The 23,070-nt window shown below is 49.0% G+C and overlaps 1 protein-coding gene across 16 annotated transcripts in view; it reads right to left on the bottom strand.

Annotated features, from left to right (window-relative positions):
- The window catches only part of Kalrn (kalirin RhoGEF kinase), a 607,498-nt gene that overhangs the window by 134,470 nt on the left and 449,958 nt on the right, over window positions 1-23,070 (bottom strand). For all 16 annotated transcript variants that reach the window (XM_028886329.2, XM_028886335.2, XM_037209787.1 and 13 more), the window contains exon 34: window positions 1,242-1,488. In XM_028886329.2, coding sequence (XP_028742162.1) covers window positions 1,242-1,488 — 247 coding nt within the window. The remainder of the gene's footprint in view (window positions 1-1,241; window positions 1,489-23,070) is intronic.

The raw sequence follows: 23,070 nt of genomic DNA, 5'->3' as shown, positions 1-23,070 counted from the left end.
TGGATGGGGCCTGAGCATCTGTGTGTATTGTTAACCTGTTTCCAGGGCACATGGACAGATGCTGTTGGGCTGGAGACCACTCCTGGAGAGCTACTGCATTTGACCTCCCTGGCATCAGTAAATGAAAGGCACATGGAGGGAACACAGATTATACAGAAAACAGGCCAAGGCCTGGATAATGGGTGTATGGTGTATGGTGTTGGCTCTTCTTGGTTGTCAACTTCACTATATCTAGAATTAACTAAAATCCAAAAATGGAGGGAACATCTGTGATGGATTATTTGCTAAATTTGAAGTAGGAAAATCCACTTATAATCTGGATCTGTGAGGTAGGAAAACACACCTTTAACTCAGATCTTTTTTTTGGTTTTTCGAGACAGGGTTTCTCTGCATAGCTTTGTGCCTTTCCTGGAACACACTCTGTAGTCAAGGCTGGCCTCGAACTCACAGAGACCTGCCTGCCTCTGCCTCCCGAGTGCTGGGATTAAAGGCATGTGCCGCCACCACCCGGCTAACTCAGATCTTTTAAGATGGGAAAAGTCACCTCTAAACAGGGCCACACCTTCTGCTGGAAGCGTATATAAGGACATGGAAGAAGGAAGCTTCACTCTGCCTGCTTGCTCTTGACTTGCTAGCAAGTCCATTCCTTCACTGGCATTAGAGCCTACTTCTTCAAGATTCCAGTGTCTACTGAAGACCAGCTGAGACATCCAGCCTCGTGGACTGAACAACTACTGGATTCTTGGACTTTCTGTTCACAGCCAGCCATTGCTGGATTAGCTGGACCACAGTCTGTAAGTCATTCGAATAAATCCTATATACTCATTGAACGCATCAAAGGGAAAAAAGCGACAGGGTTGGGGGGAACCTTGACCCCTGAGCGGGCAGAGGGGCTGGCCAAGTCCTACTTCACTGTGGCTGGTTGCTGGGGTTGCTTGGTCCTTCTGTCAGGGTGCAGACTCAAATCTAGGCGTAGTATGGGGCAGAGGAAAAGCTGGGAGAGAGCTTAGAGATCAGCAGTTAGCAGTTCAACCTTTGTTTTTTTAAGAACAGATGGGATTGGAGGGATCGGATGGCTTTCTCTAAGCCACACAGATACACTTAGCTTTCTCTTCAAGCTTTTAGCATATCCCTTCCACTTCTGGATCTCAGAAGAGATCCGGCTCAATCCAGGTGAACTCTGAGGCCAGTTCTAAGGTGCTCGGCCTGAGCTTGCCACCCTCCCCTCAAATCTGTCCTACCTTTCACCAAAGGGAAGAAGCAGTCCATCTCCACGCTGCTCCGAGAGTGTGAGATGCACAGGGTGCTGCTGGGGACCAGGCCTTCCTGTGGGGGGCTCCGCTCGGTGGTACGGACCAGACACCAGCCGGGCCTCTCACTCGGTCGCTCCAGCAGCTCCACCGTCTGGCCCACCTGGATGCTCAGCTCACTGCTGTGGCCTGCGCTGAAGTCCTGGAGGACCACAGTCAGCTCACATCCGCCTGAGAGCTTTGGTGGGTGGTGGCGGTAAAGGGGTGAGATGTGAGGGTGTGGAGGCAGGGTGTGGATGTGGAAGAAGACAAAGAGTTGGGGGAGAGCAGAGGGGAAGAGGAAGAAAAGGAGGAAAGATGGGAGAAGGTAGCAAAAGACAGAAGGTGGGAAAATGTTGGGAATGAACAGGAATGAAAAAGGAGAGAGAGAGAGAAAAAAAGGTAATTAGCACAGTGTTATCGGGTACTCAGACAGCTCAGCTGTAGCCACTCTGGAGCCTGCCCAGAGCCAGGGGCTTTTCATTCTAACTCCTTGCCTCCTTAGAGTTCCTTCTTTGCCTAGCTTCCTGCCCACTGTCCCTTCCAACCCCTTCCCTGTTCTTCCTTCCAAGGGCTCTACTCCGTACCCCATCCTGGTCCTCACTGACAGCCCTCAGCCTCAGCCATGCTGGCATTTGGGTCTAACCCACTCTCACTGGATCACAGGTGATGTTGGAAAATAATGCAAGACATGACCCCCCCCCCATTCTTTCTAACCCACACAGCATCCCTCATCCCTCCATGGAGCCATAAGCCTAGAACAGGCTGCAGTAATACAAGAGAGAATGGGCTTCACTCACAGGCATTTGCCTGGCCGCCGGGGGGCCAGGGAGTGAGATGGGAAAGGGAGAAAAGTGCAGTGTCTTCTTTTGGAGCACACAGTACTGAACTCTGCTGACGTGACCTGTGCTTCCCTACTGCAGGGCTGGGAGGTACAGAAGGTCAGGGCAGGGGAGAGACCCTGGAGGGCAGGCACAGGCTCTACTAGCCGCACCCTGAGGTGGCTCACTTTTCACCCAGGGGTTTGTATCCCCGCCTCCCTTCCCTCCTCCGGTCTCAAATCCATGAGGCTCCTTGAAGTTTGTACCAGGCCTCACTGAATGGAGGTCGGAGGAGCCTCCGGCTTGGAGCAGCAGCCGCATTTAGAGTCAGGAGGGACAGGAGACAGGAGGCAGAAGCCATGAGGCAGAGGCCCAGCCTCCCTCCAGCCTGTTCTCCTCTAAGGTTCACGTCAAATGCCCGCCCATTCAGAGGGAGTTCCCATACTGCCCCCCCCCCCCCCCCGGGAATCCCGCGGCAGTCTATGACGCTCTCATCAGGAGACCTGAGCTGTCTGCAGGTTGATCAATATGCCCATCCAGTTCACATGCGTTCTAGGGGCCACGGCTGCTGAAGGAAGGAGAGGGGTCATCATGGGGTCATCATCGTGACGAGGGGATTAACCACGTGACCGGAGCAAACTCTTGGCTACTAAAGGGACCTGACTGTTAGGATGTGGGGCCCGAGGCAGATGGCTCCGTGGTACTTGCCACACAAGCGTGAGGACCTGAGATTGGACGCCCAGCACCCATGTAAGAAGCAAGCTGTGGTGATAGATTCCCGTAATCGTAGAGCCAAGAGGATCCTGGGGGCTTGCTGGTCAGCCAGTCTAGCCGACTGGAGAACCTGAGTTCAGTAAGAGGCCCCGCTTCAGAGAAGTAGGTCAAGAATGATGGAGGAAGATGCCTGACACTGACCTTCGGCCTCCACATGTCACACACAGATAAGCGTGCTCCCCCCACCCCCCCGCGCCTTTTCTCCCCCTTTAGTTTTTTGAGATAGAGTTTCTCCGTGTAACCATCCTGACTGTCCTGCAACTTGATTTGTAGACCAGGCTGGCTTTGAATTCACAGAGATCCGCCTGCCTCTGCCTCCCGAGTGCTGGGATTAAAGGAGTGTATCACTACTGCCCAGCTCTCTCCCTCTCCCTCTCTCACACACACAGACACACACAGACACACAGACGCACGCACGCACGCACGCACGCACGCACGCACGCACGCACAGGTTTATCAGACCGAGGCTGGCTGGCAGTTGGGATCACCTCTATCTAAAGGATGGGGGTGGGGTGTGCTGAACACATCCCATGGGTAGGAAAGGTACTTCCAGCACAGGCCAGGAAGGGAAGTCTGTAGGGCAGAGGTAGACAGGGAAAGAGATAGAAGAACATCGTGGTCACTGGCTCCTTTTCTCCACTTAACTTCCCTGGTCCCACTAAATGAGCACACAGCCTCTTCCCCTACTTTCCTGGTGATGCCTTCCCAGAAACAGCGACGGCTGTGGCGGGAGGGAAAGGCTCACATCAGGGTATGAAAAGCATGTGCATGAGCCACCACCAGCTCCTATGCCAGCACGTGAAAGCCCAAGCTATCCAGAACATAGGCCCGAGAGTCACCTCGGGAGCTCGTGAAACGCAGAGTCCTGGGCCGCACCAAGTCCCAACCACAGACTAACTGAGTAGGCTGGGGCTAGAATCCAAGGCTGTGCATTTTTAACAGGGACACCCTATGCCGTGATGGTGAAAAGACGGTCTCAAGAACACCGAGAAACACTGGCTGGAGGGTTTTCTGCAAACACCGTGCTGAACTTGAACCCAGACTTCTGGTATGAATCCCATACTCCTTTAGACCTTTAGACACCGGTCATATTTATTTTTTGGCATGTGTCCATGCTTGGCAAGTGACCTAGGCCTCTGATCGTTGGAGTGGGTGCCCTATAATAGTCCCACCCTGCTGTCTGGATTAGAATTCTCTGCAATAAGTAGTTGAGCTCTGTACTCTATATCATGGAAGCCCAGTTGTGTCCTAACATTTTTTTTTTTTCTCATTCCCAAGTTACAGCCCAATGAACGAATTCCTTCTCTCACTGATGGATTCCTCACAGCAGTGGTCTCACCCTCCCTCACACTGCAACCCTTTAATACAGTTCCTCGTGTTGTGGTGATCCCAGCCATAAAATTATTTTTGTTGCTACTTCATAACTGTAATTTTGCTGCCATTATGAATCATAATGTACATACCTGGCATGCAACCCCAAAGGGATCACGAGCCACAGGTTGAGAACCATTGTTTTACAGAGTCCTGGTCTAGATGACCAGGGGACTTTCTTGTATTCTGAAGAGTTCCTACGGCTGAGCTTCTGTGTCTCAGTGGAGGAGCCTCTCCACGCTAATACCAAATGGTCTGTTTTCCTCCTGGGGCCGTGTACACATACGTGAGACGTGTACTTTACAGCCTTCAGGCGGCACAGCTAAGCCGGGGAGGGTTGTGAGCCCTTTTGCAGGCTGTTGAAACCGAGCAAAGGAACCTGCTGAGGCCATGGTTGTCGATATCTGGTAATATGCAGGGCCTACTGTTTCCTAGGGCAAGTTACAAGCCCTGTTGGGTAAGGGAGCAGGGTGAGGGGAGAGGGGATAAGGAGCCAGGCTGTGTGTCTACAGTTCAAGATTGATCGATGAGGATGTTGCTCAGTGGTAGAGTGCTTGCCTAGCATGCTGGAAGTACTGGGACCCCTCACTAACACAGCCAAACAACCTAGCAACTAACCACCACAAGGAAAAAAAAAAAAAAAAAAATCAGTCCTCAAACCAAGAGCCAATGTCTGAAGTACCACTAGATGGCAGTGTTGTTTCCGAAAGCTGCCCAGTCTTCAGACAACAGGATAGTAGTTAAGAGAACCAAGAGGCAGTTTCTTCAGAGCCCACACCTAACTCATAGCCACACACAAGCTGTAGATCCAACAAAGACAACCATTATGGCCCAAACACAGGATGAATGTCCATACACACCTCTCCTCAATGTCTTGATCAAAAAGGTTTACCAGGCTAGGTCTCATCCTACAGCAAGGATGGACATGCAGAGTGTCTGCCAGGGAATGGGGTTGGGACAAAGGCATAAGCCGTGCTGGGCAGAGCTGACCCCAAACAGTCCCTTCCCATCTTTCCCCAGAGCACTGGTGTTAGGCTGCCCAGGGGATTCCAGCTCACACTTGATCAGCACTGCTTAGGCATCCAGGTCAAGGGCAGAGAGGACAAAAGATCTTGGCACACTTACAGTCCTTACATGGGATTCATTCATGATGCCAGTTTTGCTTCATGATTCCTGTGATGACTCACACCTAATGGAAGTTAATCTCATAGAGCACGTTGCTCATTAACCAATCGAACCAACGTCCCCCACTAATGAAGTCATATTTCTTAGACATGTTTGTGTGTGGAGGTCGGAGGACAACTTGGTGGAGCTGGTTTTCTCATTCCATCTTTGGGGATTGAAGTCAGGTTCCAGGCTTGTGTGGCAAGAACCTTTACCTGCTGAGCTGTGCCCCGACCCTGACACATCTTTCTCTGCCAGATACATCTTTTCCATCTCTGACTGGCTTGGTCCTGTGTGTCAGTCAGCAGGACACGCTCTTAGAGGCCCAGGGAGCCTCAGGTTCACATCTTTTCTTTCTCTTTCAATGTCATAGGATTGGAGTGGGCCTCTCCACCTCTATACTCTCCTGGCTGCTTTGCTTCCTGGTCCTCCACACGACACATCTGGAAAGTTCTCACTCTCTCCAGAAGCTAACTAAATCTCTTGTCTCAGGAGTGTGAACTGGCTACATATTTATGTTGTAGAAATGGCTGCAGGTGACATCTCTGTTTAATTCTTTTCTCCCCCGTAGCCTCTTAAGAACTATTTTAATACCATCCTCCACAAATTGTTTGGTTTTCATTCTGTATTTCTTTGTATATTTGTTTTCTCATGGTCCCTTTTAGGTCTACAGAATGGATGTCCCTTGCCTCTGGCATCATTTTCAATGTTTCTTTTCAGAGATGACCCGACTCCTTTGTGTTTTCTGGTTTTTCTCCCCCCCCCCCCTGACGGCTTTATTTCCTCTGGTGTGTCGGATGCCGCACACAGCTTGTTTTTACTCACTTCCTTCCGACTCATTAACCGCTGAGATGTAGACACCCTGCCTCGAAAGGCACCCACTTCTCGCCTGCCCATTAGCTAGCTCTGTCTTTTGCTCACTTAATCTCTCCTAGGGCAGGGCTGGTCTAAGCCCAGGTGGGCAGCGCCAAGGTCCCTAGCCCAATCTCTTCCATCTCTTCCACACAGATGTGTTTTTCCAGCTAGCCTTGCTTGTCAGTTCCTGGACATGCACCCACACTTGAGCCTAGATAGCTTTATCCCCCGCCAGTCCCCGGGCTCACCTCGGCCTCTTTTGCACGGCTCTCTGCACACTCTAACTACTGCTTCTTCCTTCGGCAGTCGGTGGCCTGTCCAGACATGCCACACAGACTACCGGCCTTCCCTTCTGACCCACACAAGTCACAAGTCAGGGACAAATCCAAAGGACAAATAAGTCACCAGCCCCTCTCTTCCCTCAGATAACCTCAAGAGACAAACAGGCTCTGCTGAGCCAATCTTTTCCACCCGCTTGAATGGGAGCTCCACTTCTTCCCCTTAGCATGCTGCCTGACTTCTCCAGACGGTCCACTGCCTTTTCTTTTCCTCCATGAGGTACACTTCCATCCGTTCTCCCCATCACAGTGTTCCCATTGATGAAGCATTCTCTGTTGACATCAGGGGTATTCAGGGAAGATGTCCAGCCTTCCCCTGACTTCCCACACAAGTCTCCTGTGACTCTTTAGGCCTCAGAAAGCCCTGTCACTCCCTGGCCAAAATTGTGAGGCTGTATCATATTTTTGTGATATATATTATTTTACTATCTGCCAGGACGGCACTCTACCACTGAGCAACATCCTCATCAATCAATCTTACATCTGGATGATTAACTTTTAGTTAAACCCTCTTCAGGAATCTAAGTAAGGAAGGGTTGGGGGTTAGACTATTAGCACAGAAGTCAGGTATGTCTTGTTCACTCTTTCTTTCTTTCTTTCTTTCTTTCTTTCTTTCTTTCTTTCTTTCTTTCTTTCTTTCTTTTCTAATCTCAAATCCTCATTTCTAGAATCTTCCCCTTTTATTCCTGTCATCAGTGAGTCCTGACTGGCTTCTCACTCCTCATTCTTGGTCTCCTGGAACTAGAGTTCCATATGGTTGTGAGCCACCACATGGGTGCTGAGTGGGAATTGAACCTGGGTCCTCTGGAAGAAGCAGCCAGTGCTCCTAACTACTGAACCACGTCTCTAGCCCCTATGCTAAAACTTTTTGATGCTGTCTACCTGCTTTTCCTTAGACTGCCAGCTGTGAGCCCAGTCCCCATGTAAGCTTTTGTTCACATTTCCCCATTCTGTCCTTGATGGCCACTTCTGGTGAGATCTGTTCCCCTGTTGACTATTCCCAGGTAGACATGGCTTCCTCCACCTCCTACAGCCTGTCCAGCTGCCAGCCTGGCCTTCTCTTCGGGACTTCTCCCCATGCAGGGACACTGTGGAGGCATCTTTGGTAGCCCATTATGCATAAGGGGACGAGGAGGGACTGAATGTAAGTGGTGGACATGAGTTATGAGAAAAAGGAGCTAAAGTGAAGTGTTTTTCTAGTTCTAATTCTGTCGTGGGCTTTTTGGTTTGGGTGGTGGATATGTGCATAAAACACAGTTGATAATGGAAATGTAAATTTAGTGTAAAGCTTTTAAAGTTTAAAAAATTTAAAAAGAAATAACTGCGTTTGCTCAGATCTATTTTTGCTTGCTTAGCCTTGGGAGGTGAAAAGAAGCCTCTTCTTCACAAACAGTATGAGCTGGATCACCCCAGCAAGCATCTTTGCTCTATGGAACATGAACACAGGTGTTTCCTCATGGCTCTCGGTGGTACCAGAGCACTGGCTATTCTTCCAGAGGACCTGGGTTCAATTCCCAGCACCCACATGGCATCTCATAACTGCCTGTACCTCCAGTTTCAGGGGATCCAATTCCATCACACAGACAAAATATAAATGTGCATAAAATAAAAATAAATTATAAAAAAAGAAGAACATCATTATTCATAAGAACACATGAGAATGTTAATCTTGGCTTTGTTGAGCATAGCCCCTGGGTAATTTCCTCTCTGCTTCCTTATTCTCCATATTGTCCAGTGTTTCTCACCTATCTATTAGTTTTATAATGAAAGTAATAATAGCATCCACAATAGGAGCCTTGAAAACAAATCAACAAATGTAACGAAGAGGAAAAACCGAAGCTATTCCAAGAAGGTATGCTAGTTGGAGAAGAAAGGGCAGCAGATGGACAGGTCTACCATGGAAGCTTTGGAAAAGTACCACATGGCTGATGATGCCTCTCCACGGTGGTTTCAAAATACTTCTAAACCGTGAGCCTGCAATACTGGGAAGCTCAGATGAGCTCTCTGGAAATTAAGTCATTTTACAATTTATTGCTGCGATCTATCTTGAACTGATTATAATGTCTGAAGCAACTGTGAAAAGCGACATTATGAATTAGGAATATCATCGCACAGCTCTGGGGTTTCTTCAATTTGCATGGTAGCCCAGGGAGCTGCCAGGTCCAATTAAGAGTCTGCAGCTCAGGGTGTGCTTTGCCTGTGTGTTGGCACTGGTACTCTGCAATGGAAGCTTTTTCATTTGTTTCCTACAGGCCTTCAAGAGCTCCCTGGCCTCGGAGGTCTCATGGACTGCACAGTAATTAACAGTTGGGAGAACATGGGAAGGGGAACCAGGAGGCCTCACAGCTGGTCCAGGGCTCCGTGTACGTGACCCTGAATTCCTTTTCCTTCTTCATACCCAAATCCTCATTCCTAGGAGGAGGAATCAGACTCGAGGCTCTACTAGATTTAGTATTCTGTAGTAGACTGTCTCTGTAGTCCTGGTGGAGAGCAGTCCTGCTCAGCTACCTCGAGCACGTCTCATTAACGTGTTGTATCACTCGTTATCTGCCACCCATACCTGCACCAGGACGTAAGGTAAAGATGAGTAGACATCTCCACTTAAATTTGCCCATCTCCCGGGTCTAGAGCGATGCCTGCATGTAGCGGGTACTCAGTAAGTACCCACTGAGCACACCAGTGAGTGTGCCTCACAAATCGCTGCCTGGTGTGATCCGTGCTACGGTGCTGAATGCTCTCACTGGCTGTCTATCCACTCCCACCACTGTCTCCTAAGCCCCATGGTCCTTCTGCCCTGAGACCCTTCCCCTTTCAAATCATCTCACCTTTCTCCATCTGGCTGTGACTCTACCAACCTCCAAACCTGACAAAACTTAGAGAAGGCAAGTTATAACCGATAAGAACCAAGAGAATAGGAGGTCACGTAGGTGACCATGTATAAGAGTAGCCAACCTGCTTTCATTAATTTTTACTTTTTGAATGACAGAGAGGAGACACGTGGAAGTATCTGACACTGTAGAACAGAGAGATGAGATACAAGTTCCTGCCAGTCAGTCAGCTTAGCACAGGCCCCTGACAGGCTTAGGAAGTAGAAGCCTCAGGCAGCACTCTGTGTGTGTGTGTGTGTGTGTGTGTGTGTGTGTGCATACATGTGGAGGTAAGGCAGGGGGAAGGTTGAAAGTCTGTAGTGACCCTTAACTCTCTCTGTCCTCTATCTCGTCCACTCTGTTCTGGAAAGCTGAAATTCAATGTAGGCCTTCACACAGAATGGGGAAATGGCTACCACTGCGTGCCTCTCAGCTCCCAGAACACTAGCAGTCACACATAAACATTCTGGGCAGATTTGACAATTATTCATCAGAGACTCCAAGGGACTTCCAGATACTCAAACACTGACGTCTGGAGAATCTCCCCACCGGAGCACATCACAATGACGCCTACCAGACAAGAGCCCTGTTGCTTATACCAAACATCTGGTGTACCTCATTCATATACGTGAACACTCACCCTCAGACCACCAGACTTCAGAAAAGCTAACAGAAGCTAAAACAGGTAAATAAGGGGGTCATGGACCTCACATGTAGCCACTTTATAAGCAGGACACGCTGTAGCGTGGTTATCACCTCGGAGAGTTAAAAGAGGGTATTGCATCCATGAAAAAAGAGCAAGCTGCTACAGAAAGGGAGCAAAACCTCCAGAACAACAGTGAACTCTCAGGAATTACGGCTGTCATGGTCAAAGTACTCCATAATGTGCTAGAGTTCTGAAAGCCAAGGATATTTTTTGAGATGGCAGAACAAGAAAATATAAGATCAGAGAAATGGCCTCACAGGTGTAGAAAGACAGAATGGGAAGGAATAAAGTATAAAGAAAGGTTCCCAGAACTGAAAAGCAAGAATTGCTAAGTCGACAGATACGATGTTTCAAGGGGCTGGTATGAAGAATTAAGAGCCCCATCCTAGAACACAGCATTGGGAACTATTTCCTAAGAGGCCATTCTAAAAGTCCTTCGGGAGAATTGGATGAGCTACAACAAATTAAGAGTTTCAATGGCAGCAGATTTCAAAAGCAACATTAAAACAAAGAGAATGGAGTATTCCCCCAAAATGCGGAGGGAGAATCATTCCCTTCCCAGGGTTCCAGGCCCCGTAAAGGTTTCCAACGGCATTTCCAAAGCATCAGAGTCCCACATGTCCCTGGGTTCCTCATCCACAAGAGCTCAGTAAAAACCTACTAGGCTGGGCAATGGTGGCACACACCTCTAATCTCAGCATTCTTGAGGCAGAGCCAGGAAACCCCATCTCGAAACAAACAAACAAACAAACAACCCCCCCAAAACAAACAAAAAAACTCTACTGTGTTTACTACTTGTTGTCTTTAAAATTTTTGTTTTAAAAGATTTATTATTTTTATATGCACCTACTGTCCTTTTGTTTATTTTGCTTTTTTTTTTTGAGACAGGGTTTCTCTGTGTAACAGCCCTGGCTGTCCTGGAACTCACTCTGTAGCCCAGGCTGGCCTCGAACTCACAAAGATCCGCCTGCCTCTGCCTCCCGAGTGCTGGGATTAAAGGCGTGCACCGCCACCGCCCAGCTGTACTGTCAGTTCTTTTTTTTTTTTTTTTTTTTTTTGGTTTTTTGAGACAGGGTTTCTCTGTGTAGCTTTGTGCCTTTCCTGGAACTCACTCTGTAGACCAGGCTGGCCTCGAACTCACAGAGATCCGCCTGCCTCTGCCTCCCGAGTGCTGGGATTGAAGGCGTGCGCCACCACCGCCCGGCTGTACTGTCAGTTCTTATCTCTGCCCTCCGCAGGCTTCAGAGACCATGGACCTGACACTGACTTGAACATGGGTGTTAAGGGTAGCCGCTGTCACCCCCATTTCCCTTCGCAGTTCTTTGCCTCTGGAGAGCCCACACAAGTTATCAACAGAGATAGGGCCAGGAGGACCAAACAGGCAGACCCTTCCCCCACTGGAGAAGACAGTCCTGCCAAGAGAGAGGCTGCTCCCACCAAACCTTCAGCTTGACCAGGGCTGTCTATGCTGTGGCTCTGATTGTGCCTGTGGGAGGCGATTTCCTGCCATAGGCAAAGAGGAAAATCAATGAAAACTCCAGCGGACCTTCAGAGGAGGGAGCAGAGCTGGCTGGGAGAATCCTGAGATTAGAGAACAGGATGGAAGCTGTGAGTTTCTCTGATTCCTCCGGACAGTCCTGCAAAGTATCTGCTGTTGCCCGACACTAGAAAGTTGAACTTCAGAGGAAACCAGGCCGAGGGCCAGAAGCAAGTGTTTTCACAGTGCAAACTGTTACCGAACCTCAATTGTTCGGATGTGGGCTCACAAAGGGACCCTTTCTGACCACTGTTTCCCTTCCGGTTCCACTCTTCCTGATTACCTGAACAAGCATGCACCCTCTGGACACTGCTGGCTGCTGCTCCCTAGTCTGCACACCTGTTGAAGGCAGCCCTCCCTCTCCCCATTCTATCCTTTCTCTTTGGACCTACTTTGCCCAGAGAAGAGCAGAGGCACCATTGGCCACTAGAGGGCAGCAGCAGCTAGGCTCTATCAAAGGAAACCACCAACTTGCTTAGAAGGCAGGCTCCGAAGAGACTCCTCCTGCCCACCATGCAGTACACCTCCAGTCCAGGCCAAAAAATCCACAAGGAGGTCTCTGTGTATCCTAGCTGGTGTGTGGCAGGCGCTTACTGCTTATTGGAAGGAATTCCTAATTAGGGAATGAGCAACCAGAGACTAGGGCAAGCTGTAGAGTCCGATAACAACCCTAGTGTTTGCCAACCCAGTCTTCCCGGGTCATCACACTGTGCACTGGTCTTTTTTTTTTTTTCTCTTCCTTCTTGCATGTCCCGCTATGGCTTATCCTAGATTAACCACCTCCCCAGCCAGATCTCAAAATACATTCAGACAAACTAGTTGAGATGCTTATACCGGGTCTGACAGCGTTGTGAATTACTAAAACATTTTCTCCTGTCTGCTGGCCAGCCATGTCAATCTTAGCCCTCGTTACCCACAAAGCCTTTCTGCAGGTACCTCTTCTGGGGTGACCATCTCCACTCACCACGGAATGTACATCCGCTTTGCATGGGACCCCTCATCTGTCAGTGCATCCCGGCATTCCAGGCCTTTCTCATGCTCCCCACTTGTTCAGCCTCTAACTGTCCAAATATTTTCTCCACTTGGTCCCTGGATAATGTCTTAGCTCTGTTATGGTCATTTCTGCCCCCAGACTTGTTGATGGGAAACATTCCAACTGAGCTACTTTCCCATTCCTCTTCGCTCCTCCTGGAGGTCACAGTTTCTATATCCTCACAGCTCTTACATTCTTTGACGGACATCTTTACGGGGGATTTTCCATTCTGAACTTTGTCATTTCCATAGACTTGAACACTGAAGATATAGGGCATGCCCCACATTGTAGATGATTTGTGCATATATGTATACCACAAAACTCTATTTTTATGGCTTAGTTACTGAAGCATCATTTTTATGGTGGATTTGTTTTTTTAATTGTTAAAGACAGGGTCTCTCTATATAGCCCTGATCCCTGGCTGATCTAGAATCCATTAGATAGACCAGGCAGGCCTCAAACTCACAGAGATCCACCTGTTTCCCAAGTGCTGGGATTAAAGGTGTGTACTACTATGTTTAGTTAATAATAATCTACTAGTATTGGATTATTAACTTTATCTATTTTCTCCTTTTTTGTGGTACTGTTTTAACAATGGAGTATCCTACAGCTCATGATTTGCTTTCAATAAAAAGAACTGTAGGTAGGTGTGTGTGTGTGTGTGTGTGTGTGTGTGTGTGTGTGTGTGTGTGTGTGTGTAAACATGCCAACTTAATAGGGGATACTCCTTGAAGGATGGTGCGGGAAACAGTGGAGGCATACTGAATGACTGAGTCTCCGAGGCCGCATGGGATGTTCCCCCTGGATCGGACAGTCCCTGGTTCTGTTAAGTAGCTCAATGGTGCTGAGAAGCTAGGGTTAAAACTGTAGGACTCTGCCCCTCTTCCTCCTGACAGTCACGGCTGGGTGGTGAACATGGTGATGGTGGTGGCTGTGATTAGATATTACAGAAAAAAAAAAATTAAGCTGTAGGTCCCAGAAGAACATTTAGGCTAGACTTAAGCTTTAACAGCTTTGGCAATCAATGGGTAAAATCAGGAGTGTACACTGTCCAAGAACCAGGGATGGGGGATTTTATTCACTTAAATATGAGCCAATTATATCAAATCTGAATTGAGGCAGACAGATCATTTCAGACAAGACAGAGAAAATTTGATTTAAACTATTTAAATATTTTATTATCTCCCCCCCCCCCAGTGCTGCTTCCCCTGGATTTGGAAGTGCAGTGGCTCGAGGGGGTCAGCTCTGCTTGAAACTGTCCTGAATGGAATGATAAGGCAGGGAGGGAGGGTTCCGTGATGGAAATGCAGGGCTCAGGGAGTTCCCCCATGGCCGGCTGTAGGTGGAGAACAGATTCTCTCATATCCTTGGGCAAAGTCAGAAACTGGAGGGGTTCCAGGAGGGAGACCTGGGAAACTGCACCTCTGGGGACGTGCTGGGCCTCCTTCCAGTGCCTGGGAGGCAGAAGGAACTCTTAGTCAGGGATGGCCAGCGGCATCAGCTGCAGAATATCCCTGGTATCTCCTCAGTGAGAAAAGGAGTGACCCGATGGAGCCCAGAGCTGGCAGACAAGAGAGCGCACGTCAACCGTGGACACCACTGTGGTGGAGCCTGTGGGGGAGCTCCATCAGGGTGAGAGGAGGGGCGTGCGGCAGGCACCACGCCGTGGTCGGACCCTGGACCTGTCTTAGGTATGGATGAATGGCCCACCCACGAGAAGGAAGGGGCAGCCTTCGAAGCAGGTGCAGCTCGGTCTTCTATCTCAGCCCCTGCAGGGAACTCAGCTCAAGGGGTGCTGTACTTCTGGCAAAAGGCGGGGGACAGAGGGTCTCATCCACTGGGCTTCTGCAACACCCTTGGGTCTGTGTGGAGCCCTGACTCTGCATAGCTGTGGATGGTAGCTACGTGCAGATTTTTTTCTTTTTAATCTCAGTCACGTGATTTGAGAAAAGAAAGGTGTTCTACACAGCAGAGCAGGGGGTGGGGGGGGGATAAAGTAGTAAGAAAATCAGGATTCATTCCCTCAGCATAAAACTACTCCATGTCTGCCACCAAAGTCACCGAATTTCCCAGGGCCTAACACTAACCTCAGTGTCCAGTAAAGGAGAACACAAGGAACCCCGATATTTAGTCTTACCCTTCCAATGCAAGAAAAGTGGGAAGTGAAAAGTTAGCCGCCGTGATAGAACAGATAGGATTACTGGGCAGTCAGATTTTAGGTTATGTAGGCAAGTAGAGAAGCTTCCCAGTGTCACACACTCTGGAATATAGCAAGGCCATAAAGAAAATGCTCAGACTCCTCCCCCACCCCATTCGTCACACAGTCCAGTCTCTTCCAACACTCTTTCCCACCTGCCTCTCTGATCTTCACTTCTGCCCTGGAAACTCGCCATCTACAGACCCAGGCACCCAATGGCCAGACTCTGGATTTTCACTTGTCCCTTGTCCCCAGTGCCTACCTAACAAGCTGTCTTGCTCCTTCAGGCCTGAGCTCAGTTGCCTTCCTATTAGACTAATTATCTCACGTATTTGTTGAACACACGGGGGTGGAAAACTTGCTATGTGCCAGGCTCTCCTCCAGGAGAGAGGATTCAGCACCACAGACCAACACTTCTGTCTCCCTGGAGCTTACGTTGAGTAGAAGTAGTCAGAAAACACGATCCACAGGGGAAGTCAGCAAATGTTAGTGATGAGCGCTGGAGTGAGGGGAAAGAGCAAGAGGAGCACTGGCTGGGTCCGAGTGTCTGTGTGGTCACCATGCTTGCATGTGATGGGGGCTGCGGGACTTCTCACAACCCAGGGCTGCAGAGTCACCTCTGGCCTGCGTGCTCCCACGCACATCACAGGTGCCTTTATGGCACCAATATAAGTCTCTGTGATGGTTTGTTTCTAGAACGTCTCCACAGGTTCATGGTTGAGTACTTGGTCTCCAGCTGGCAACACAGCTTCGGGGGTTATGGGACCTTTGGGACTTGGGGCCTTTGCGGGAGGGGGAGGACAGGTCACTAAGGGTGGGCATTTGAGGACTGCACTCACCTCCAGTCTAGCTCTCTGTTTCCTGGTCCAGCCTCTACGGGAGGAGCTCTGTCATGGGAGAACCACTCTCCCATGCCTTCCCTGCCATGATGGACCATACTCTCTGTGAGCCAAAAGAAGCTGTTTGTCCCTTAAATCTGTCAAATATATCTTGTCATAGCAACAAGAAAAGCTGTTTCTGTAGATGCTGTATGGCAGCGTTTAACATAGACTTAGCTGCCTGCACAATAGTATCTACCATGAGTTTAGGTACAGTATGTATAGTATGCTATTTGTTAAGTTTATCTTACATTATTTATCACATCTTAATTTTTAATTGGAAGTTTGGGTATTTAGACTACCTTGTTTTCTTTTTCTTCTTTTGTGCAGTATAGAATCTTACTATGTAGTCCTGGCTGCCCTGGAATTTGCTATGTAGCCCAGGCTGGCCTCCAATGCACAGAGATCTGCCTGCCTCTGCCTCTCGAGTGCCGGGATTAAAGGTGTGTGCCGCTGTGACTGGATCACTGCCATTTTCAGCACAAGTTTAGGTACCTGTTCTACAGTGTTTAAGGGCAGTATTCAATGTCAGTTCCTTTGTAATTTGTTCTATGTACATTCGGGTCATACTGGGGTCCTTTGAGACTGTGTCTTCAAACCTGCAACTGCTCATTCAGAGTTTCCTAAATTGAAAGAAAACTCAGTCACAGAAGCCAGAAGCATGCGCCTGTGGTCTGCGTTTCCCCTTTTGGGTCCTGTTATCTCATTTCATTCTTTTGTCTGCTACAATTTCTTCCTATTCTCCTGGGATGGTACCATCAAAAATTAATTTCCCTTCTACAAATTACTTCTGAATGAGAATTATCCTTAATCAAGTAATATTAGGAAAGAGTTTTATCTGTTAGAGAAACTCATTTGCAGAGAAAATGCAGTGTCAGAGGTACACCGCTCCCAGAATACATCCATAGTTCTTGGCCATTGTACCTTTCAACAGAGATCTTTATTTCTCTTTTCTCTCTTTCTCTTTTCTCATTCTCTTTTTTTTTCCAGAAAGAATCTATGTAGCACAGGCTGACCTTGAAATCACTATGTAGTTCAGGTTAGCCTTGAACTTGGCATCTTCCTGCCTCAGTCTCCCACATGCTGAGACCATAGGCATGAATCATCACAACCACGAGAGTGACCCCCTGTGCTATTTCTGTACACTTTGACAACAGGGGGCAACATCTGAACTGTGAGTGCAAGCTTTGGCTAGGAGGCGATATTCAACTTAGCAAGAGCTACCTGAGGAGGTGTCACAGAGAAGGTAATACCCTTCTCATGGGTCTGGCACTCTGTTGCTATGGTGGTTTGAATGATAATGTCCCCCAGAGTCTCAGGCATTTTAATACTGGGTCTGCAATTGGGTGCTGTTTGGGTAGGGTTAAGAGGTATGACCTTGTGCAGGAAGGATGTCATGGCGTGGGGGTGGGGCTCTAACGTCCAGTTTCCTTTCTGTGTCATGCTTGCAGTTTCGGGTGTGAGCTCTAAACTCCCAGCTTCCAGCTCCAGCCACCATGTCTGCCACTTGCTACCACGCTATTCCTGTCTGGACCCGCACCCTCTGGAACCGTAAGGCCAAATAAACCCTTTCTTCTATACATTGCTTTGATCATGCTGTCTTATCACGGTAGTAGAAAAGTAACTTCTACAAGAACTGACAAAAGGTTCTCATGCCTCCAGTTTCATTTAATTCTCATAATACGCTACTTTCTGATTAGAAGGTTGAGGTTCAGAGAGTTTGGGGGACTCATTCGAAGTCACACCACTACTAAGTTCCAGAGTTGAGGACCGCGCCACAGAGTCCCCGCTGCTAAGTTCTATTTCCCATTCCTTTCCATTGCCTTCGCAGAGATTTGCTTTGGGGTCACTTTGACTACACATTGTATCAGGCAGGCTGAGGGCTTTGTGCCACAGGATTGCAATTTCCTGTATGAAAGGAAGTTCACAGCGCAGGCTCCAGGCAGCAACATTTATTGCCTAAGCGTAGTCCCTTTGTACTCACAAGTGACTGGACCAGGGTGAGTGGCAAATAACATGGCCCAGAGCGCCAAGAAGGTTGGGCCAACTAATTCCCGTCTGTCAAGAAGGTGAGGTAGGAAATAGCAAGAGAACGATAAATTTGTCTGAGGAGGAAAAGGTTGCGATAGGGGAGGAGAGAGGCTAGTGGGGCCATGGTGGGCCACAGCCATGCTGGAGTTCGTTAAATCACAGAAACTAAGCAGAGGCAACAGGGTGAAGAAAAGGCCTGTGTAGACTGCAAGGCCTGGGTGTGAGAGGGGCAGGGTCACAGGGCGACAGGATGGAGCTATTGGCTGGATGGAGGCTTAACCTTGAAGGTTCTCAGTAGGGCCGGGGAGAGGAAGTTAAAGTGGACCAGCAAGGGAGGCCCCTCTAGCCATCTTGATCCAGCTCCATTCAGTCGATGTTGGCTCCTCAGGTCTTCATTTCCCTTGGCTACAAGTTCCCAGCACCCATGAGGGCCATCATACTCGTACCGATTCCTAGTAAGATTTAACCCTCATCTGAGATGTCCGGGAAGAGTTCTTTCCCTAGGGATGGAATGTAACTCAAGCTGGCGTGGCTGACATAAAAATTTTAAAAACCAACTGTATGGTAGTAAGGTTCCAGTGCACATTGCGTTTTCAAAAACAAAGTGCATATATGTGAAGACCCTCAGAGAGTCTGACAGTTAAGCAATGAAAACACTCCCAACACCCATTTCACAGAGGGAAGTGAGCTCGGCCCCTCCCAAGCCCTGCCAGGACATGCTGTGCCTGGGAACCAACGCTTTGGCAGCTGGTAACAAACAACTCCAAATGGTGCTGAAGATGTGATCACAGCAATCAGGTCAGAGTAACACAGGGCCAAACACAGGTCCTGCGCTCTGCGGATGGAGTAAAGGGGTACAGTCAGCGATGCAGGGTCATGAACCCTACGTGCCCCTCGTAACGTAACGGTTGTGAACTAGTGTTGCATGCAAGACTGTGATTAGCTACATGGTATCTGTTGGGTGACCTTGGATCTATCAAAAAATGCCCATAGTAGCACCAGGACACAGACAGTCTCAAGCGTTCTGGACTGAAAAGAAGGGCCCTGGGCATGCTAGCCTAGTTCTGTGTCCTGGACAAGCAATTTCTTTGCCTTCCTTCCTTCCTTCCTTCCTTCCTTCCTTCCTTCCTTCCTTCCTTCCTTCCTTCCTTCCTTCCTTCCTTCCTTCTTTCCTCCCTCTCTCCCTCCTTCCTCCCTCCCTCCCTCCTTCCTTCCTTCCATCCATCCTTCCATCCTTGCTTCTTTTTCCTTCCCTTCCTCTTACTGTTTTTTTTTTTTTTTTAGATCGGAACTTATGTAACATAGATAGCCTTGAACTCGCCGTGTAATTAAAGATGAACCTGAACTTCTGATTCTCCTGCCTCTAACTTCAAGGCACTGATTACAGAGATGCACCACCATGCACAGTTTATGTGGTGCTGGGGGTCAAACCCAGGACTTCATGAATGCTAAGGCAAGCACTATATCAACAGAGCTATACCCCCAACTCCGTGATGAACCATTTCCCCCTTCCCCCAGTCATAGTTACTCCATCATCAAACAAAAGGGTTTGCTGAAAGACAGTTGAGGTAACTGCAGTTCTCAGATGGACTCCATGTATGATTCAGTTGCACACTCCATGTACAGCTAGCAAGTCCTATAGCCACTCCTGCTAGACATATTGTAACCGTATTCCTATTTTGTGTCTAAACGTTCCCCAACAACCCAAAGCAGGACATATTACTTTCTGTACAGACCTGGGCCATTCTAAAAAGGCCTCCTTTCTAATCTCATTCATGTTTAAAGCAGACCAAGGTCAAATGTTTATGAATGCACACAACCCAAGCTTGTCATCCTTCCTCTCTTATTTCTTTCAAAAACAGGCTGGGAAGGTTAGCGGCCTTCTTGCAGGCTTTTCTGTAGAAATGCCAGTGGCCACACCCCTGCTTCATTTAATACTCCACTAAACCCGGGGCACAATATCCATATCCTCTCCATCCTGGCTTAGCGCTGAGCTCTGAGCTGCCTGCCTGCCTGCTGGGAGTCAGGCAGGTGCATCTGGGGACAGCGGCAGGGGCGGGTTGGTGAGGTGGATGGTCATTTGAGGGGGAGGCCATTGAGGTGGATGGCCAGCTGAGGGGGGGAGGTCAGTGTGGTGGATGGTCAGCTGGGGGGTTCAGTGAAGTGGATGGTCAGCTGGGGGAGCAGGGGGAGGTCAGTGAGGTGGATGATCAGCTGGGGGGGGGGTCAGTGACCACAGAATTATCTTCACATTCATCATCTAATGGATGCCCAGTGCTTTAAATCGCACAGCATTTTGTGGTCTATCTCCCTCACAGGATCAGGAATTTTGCAGAGAGGCACTAGCAGCCCCCAGAAAGCACAGGCATCCTAAGAGCGGAAGGGAGGCCTACGCCCCAGTTAAATGTCCCCCGCATGGGATGGTTAAGGAGATTTTTCTCTAAAACCCTATAAAACCACTTTAGAATAATTTTGAAATCCCCATCCGACCGCTTCCCCTGGTGGTTCTTCCTCTGGCAGGCCGGAGAGTCCACCCCCACAGCCAACATTCTTCTGGGCAGCTGGGAGCTCAAGCCTGGCTATCCCTCCTGGGACAGCATGGGGGCGCTAAGCCGGGTTTGCTTCTAGGTGGTTGGAGAACCTGGGCTCGTCACTGGCCGTTTCTGGACTATTTCCTCATCTATACAACTACAACACTGGGCACCTGAGAAAAAGTTATCCAAACATCCTTAAGCTCCAACTCGGTGCTCTGATCCACAGCTTCCCCGTAGAAACCCGCGTGTGGGGTGGGGGGGGTGGGGGTGGAGTGCCGAGGACTCTGGGCAAGTGTGTGGGCTGTTCTGAACTCGGTGCTTTGCTACAGCAGTGCCATCTTGAAAGCGCCTTCTGCCGAGATTACGCAATCTCTACCATTACAAAGCACTTCTGCAAGAAATGCAGGGACGGCAGGCCTCGCCTCCTCCTGCTCTACCAGACGACATGTCTTGGCTCTCGTCTGAATTTGTCTCAGTGAAAATGCCCAAGGACATTGCTTTAGGAAATCATTCCAAGTACTGACTGATTCACAAAGTGCCCACAAGCCTTGTCCTCCAACCACACAACACTCCTTAGAGGTCAGACAGAGATCATGTCTTGTTAACTACTCAACTATAGAACAATTAGTTCTCGTTCTCTCTCTCTCTCTCTCTCTGTTTTTTGGTTTTTCGAGACAGGGTTTCAATGTAATTTTGGTGCCTGTCCTGGAACTCACTCTGTAGACCAGGCTGGCCTCGAACTCACTGAGATCCACCTGGCTCTGCCTCCCGAGTGCTGGGATTAAAGACGTGCGCCACCACTGCCCGGCCAGTGCTCTCTCTCTTGTTGTGGAATATTACTTTAACTACGTAAAGAAGTGTTACATTTGTTTATGCTGTATTTGTTTAACTATGTGAAGATGTGCTGCTGTTTCACCTTGCCTGCCTAAGGCACCTCATTGCTTTAATAAAACGCTGAACATCCAATGGCTAGGCAGTAGAGGGAAAGGCAGGGCTGGCGGGCAGAGAGAATAAGCAGGAGAAGGAATCTAGGCTTGAGAGAAGAGAGAACAAGGGAGAAAGAGAGACTGAGACATCTGGGTCTAGTCAGCCAGGCAGCCGCCAGCCAGCCAGACACAGAAGCAGAAAAGTAGGACACAAAGAAGGAAAGGACGGTAAAAGGCCCCGAGGCAAAACGTAGATGGAGAGAAACAAGTTAAGTTATAAGAGCTAATGGGACAGGCATAAAATAAGGCTGGGCATTCATAACCAGTATTAAGTCTCTGTGTCTTTGGGAGCTGGTTGGTGGCCCAAAAGAAAGTATGATATTCTCCCTCCCCCTCTCCTCCCTCTCTCTCCCCCCTCTCTCTCTCTCTCACACACACACACACACACACACACACAGACACACACACGTTGTATTAAATGTCATCTTTTTGGCTCCTGTCAAGGCCATGGAAAATCTTCCCATACTGCTGCAGGAGATGGTACAAGAATGCACACACACATTTTTACATTGTTACATCCTCACACTTGTCAAAGGCCAGACAGTTGTTATTTGAGCCACGGTGCTAGTCCTTCTGCTTTAAAGACACACTTCTTCAGAGTTGTCCCCACTACTCACCCATCTGTGGCAGCATGAGTGGTGGCGGGGGATGGTGGCCCTGAGGTCATAAGGGTGGAAGAGCTGCCTCTGTCCCCTACTAGCTGCAACCCTTGGGAGAACAGGCCCTGCACCTCACCTGGGCAGCACAGTAGAGCCAACCCTGTTGGTGGAAGTGTGGTGAGCCAGCCCTATGGTTGTGAGCGTAGGAGAGCTCTGTCATGTGGTGGCATGGGAAGGGGAGAGATCTCCCACACCCCCTACTTGTAAATGCTTGAGGCAGTTGGGAGAAGAGCTGGCCCTGAGGTCATAAGAGTGGGAGAGCTGGTCCTGCCCCTCATCAGCTGCAGCACTGGGAGACTGGCCCCTACGCCATGCCTAGGCAACACAGTAGAGCTGACCCTGAATGTATAGGGGTAGAAGAACTGACCCTGGGACATGAAAACAGGAGAACTGGCCCCGCCCCTTGCTCATTGCTGCTGAACTCACCAGGAGAATGCTGGAGAGCTCACCCTGGTGGTGAGGACAAGGGAGAGGCTGGTGGGCTGACCAACCCTGCAACTACCCAGGCCCAGAACCAGGGCTATGTATTGACCCACCCCAACATCCACCCCATCTGTGATCTGCTGGGGCATGTAAAGGGACCGGTCCCACAGACCCAAAGCTGCAGGATTTCCACAACACAGGGCAACAACAGGATATCCAAGAGGAGTCCCAGAGAGGGCCCAGCATCCATAGTGTAGCAGAAACCAGAGGCCTCAAACCAGACCAATGACTCTGCAATGAACACTTGCAAGTAAAGATATATGGATAAAAGGGTTTACTGTGTGACTCACTGTCACACTACAGCTCCCATGATGAGACTGATATTTTTCCTTTTCTTTTTTTCTCTTAAATTTTATTTTATTTTATTTGGGGTGGGGGAGGCTGCAAGGGAAGAGGGTGGATACGAAGGGACAGGGAAATGAATGGGATGGAGATGCATAATATGAAAGACACAAAGAATAACTTAAAAGGAGGAAAAAAAAAGACACACTCCCTCCTGACACCTTAGTGAGGACTTGTCTCATAGCCTGCTGTTCCCTTGATTCCT

This window comes from Peromyscus leucopus, chromosome 12, assembly GCF_004664715.2.
Source record: "Peromyscus leucopus breed LL Stock chromosome 12, UCI_PerLeu_2.1, whole genome shotgun sequence".
Lineage (NCBI taxonomy): Eukaryota > Metazoa > Chordata > Mammalia > Rodentia > Cricetidae > Peromyscus > Peromyscus leucopus.
This window is presented reverse-complemented; position numbering and strand designations above follow the sequence as displayed.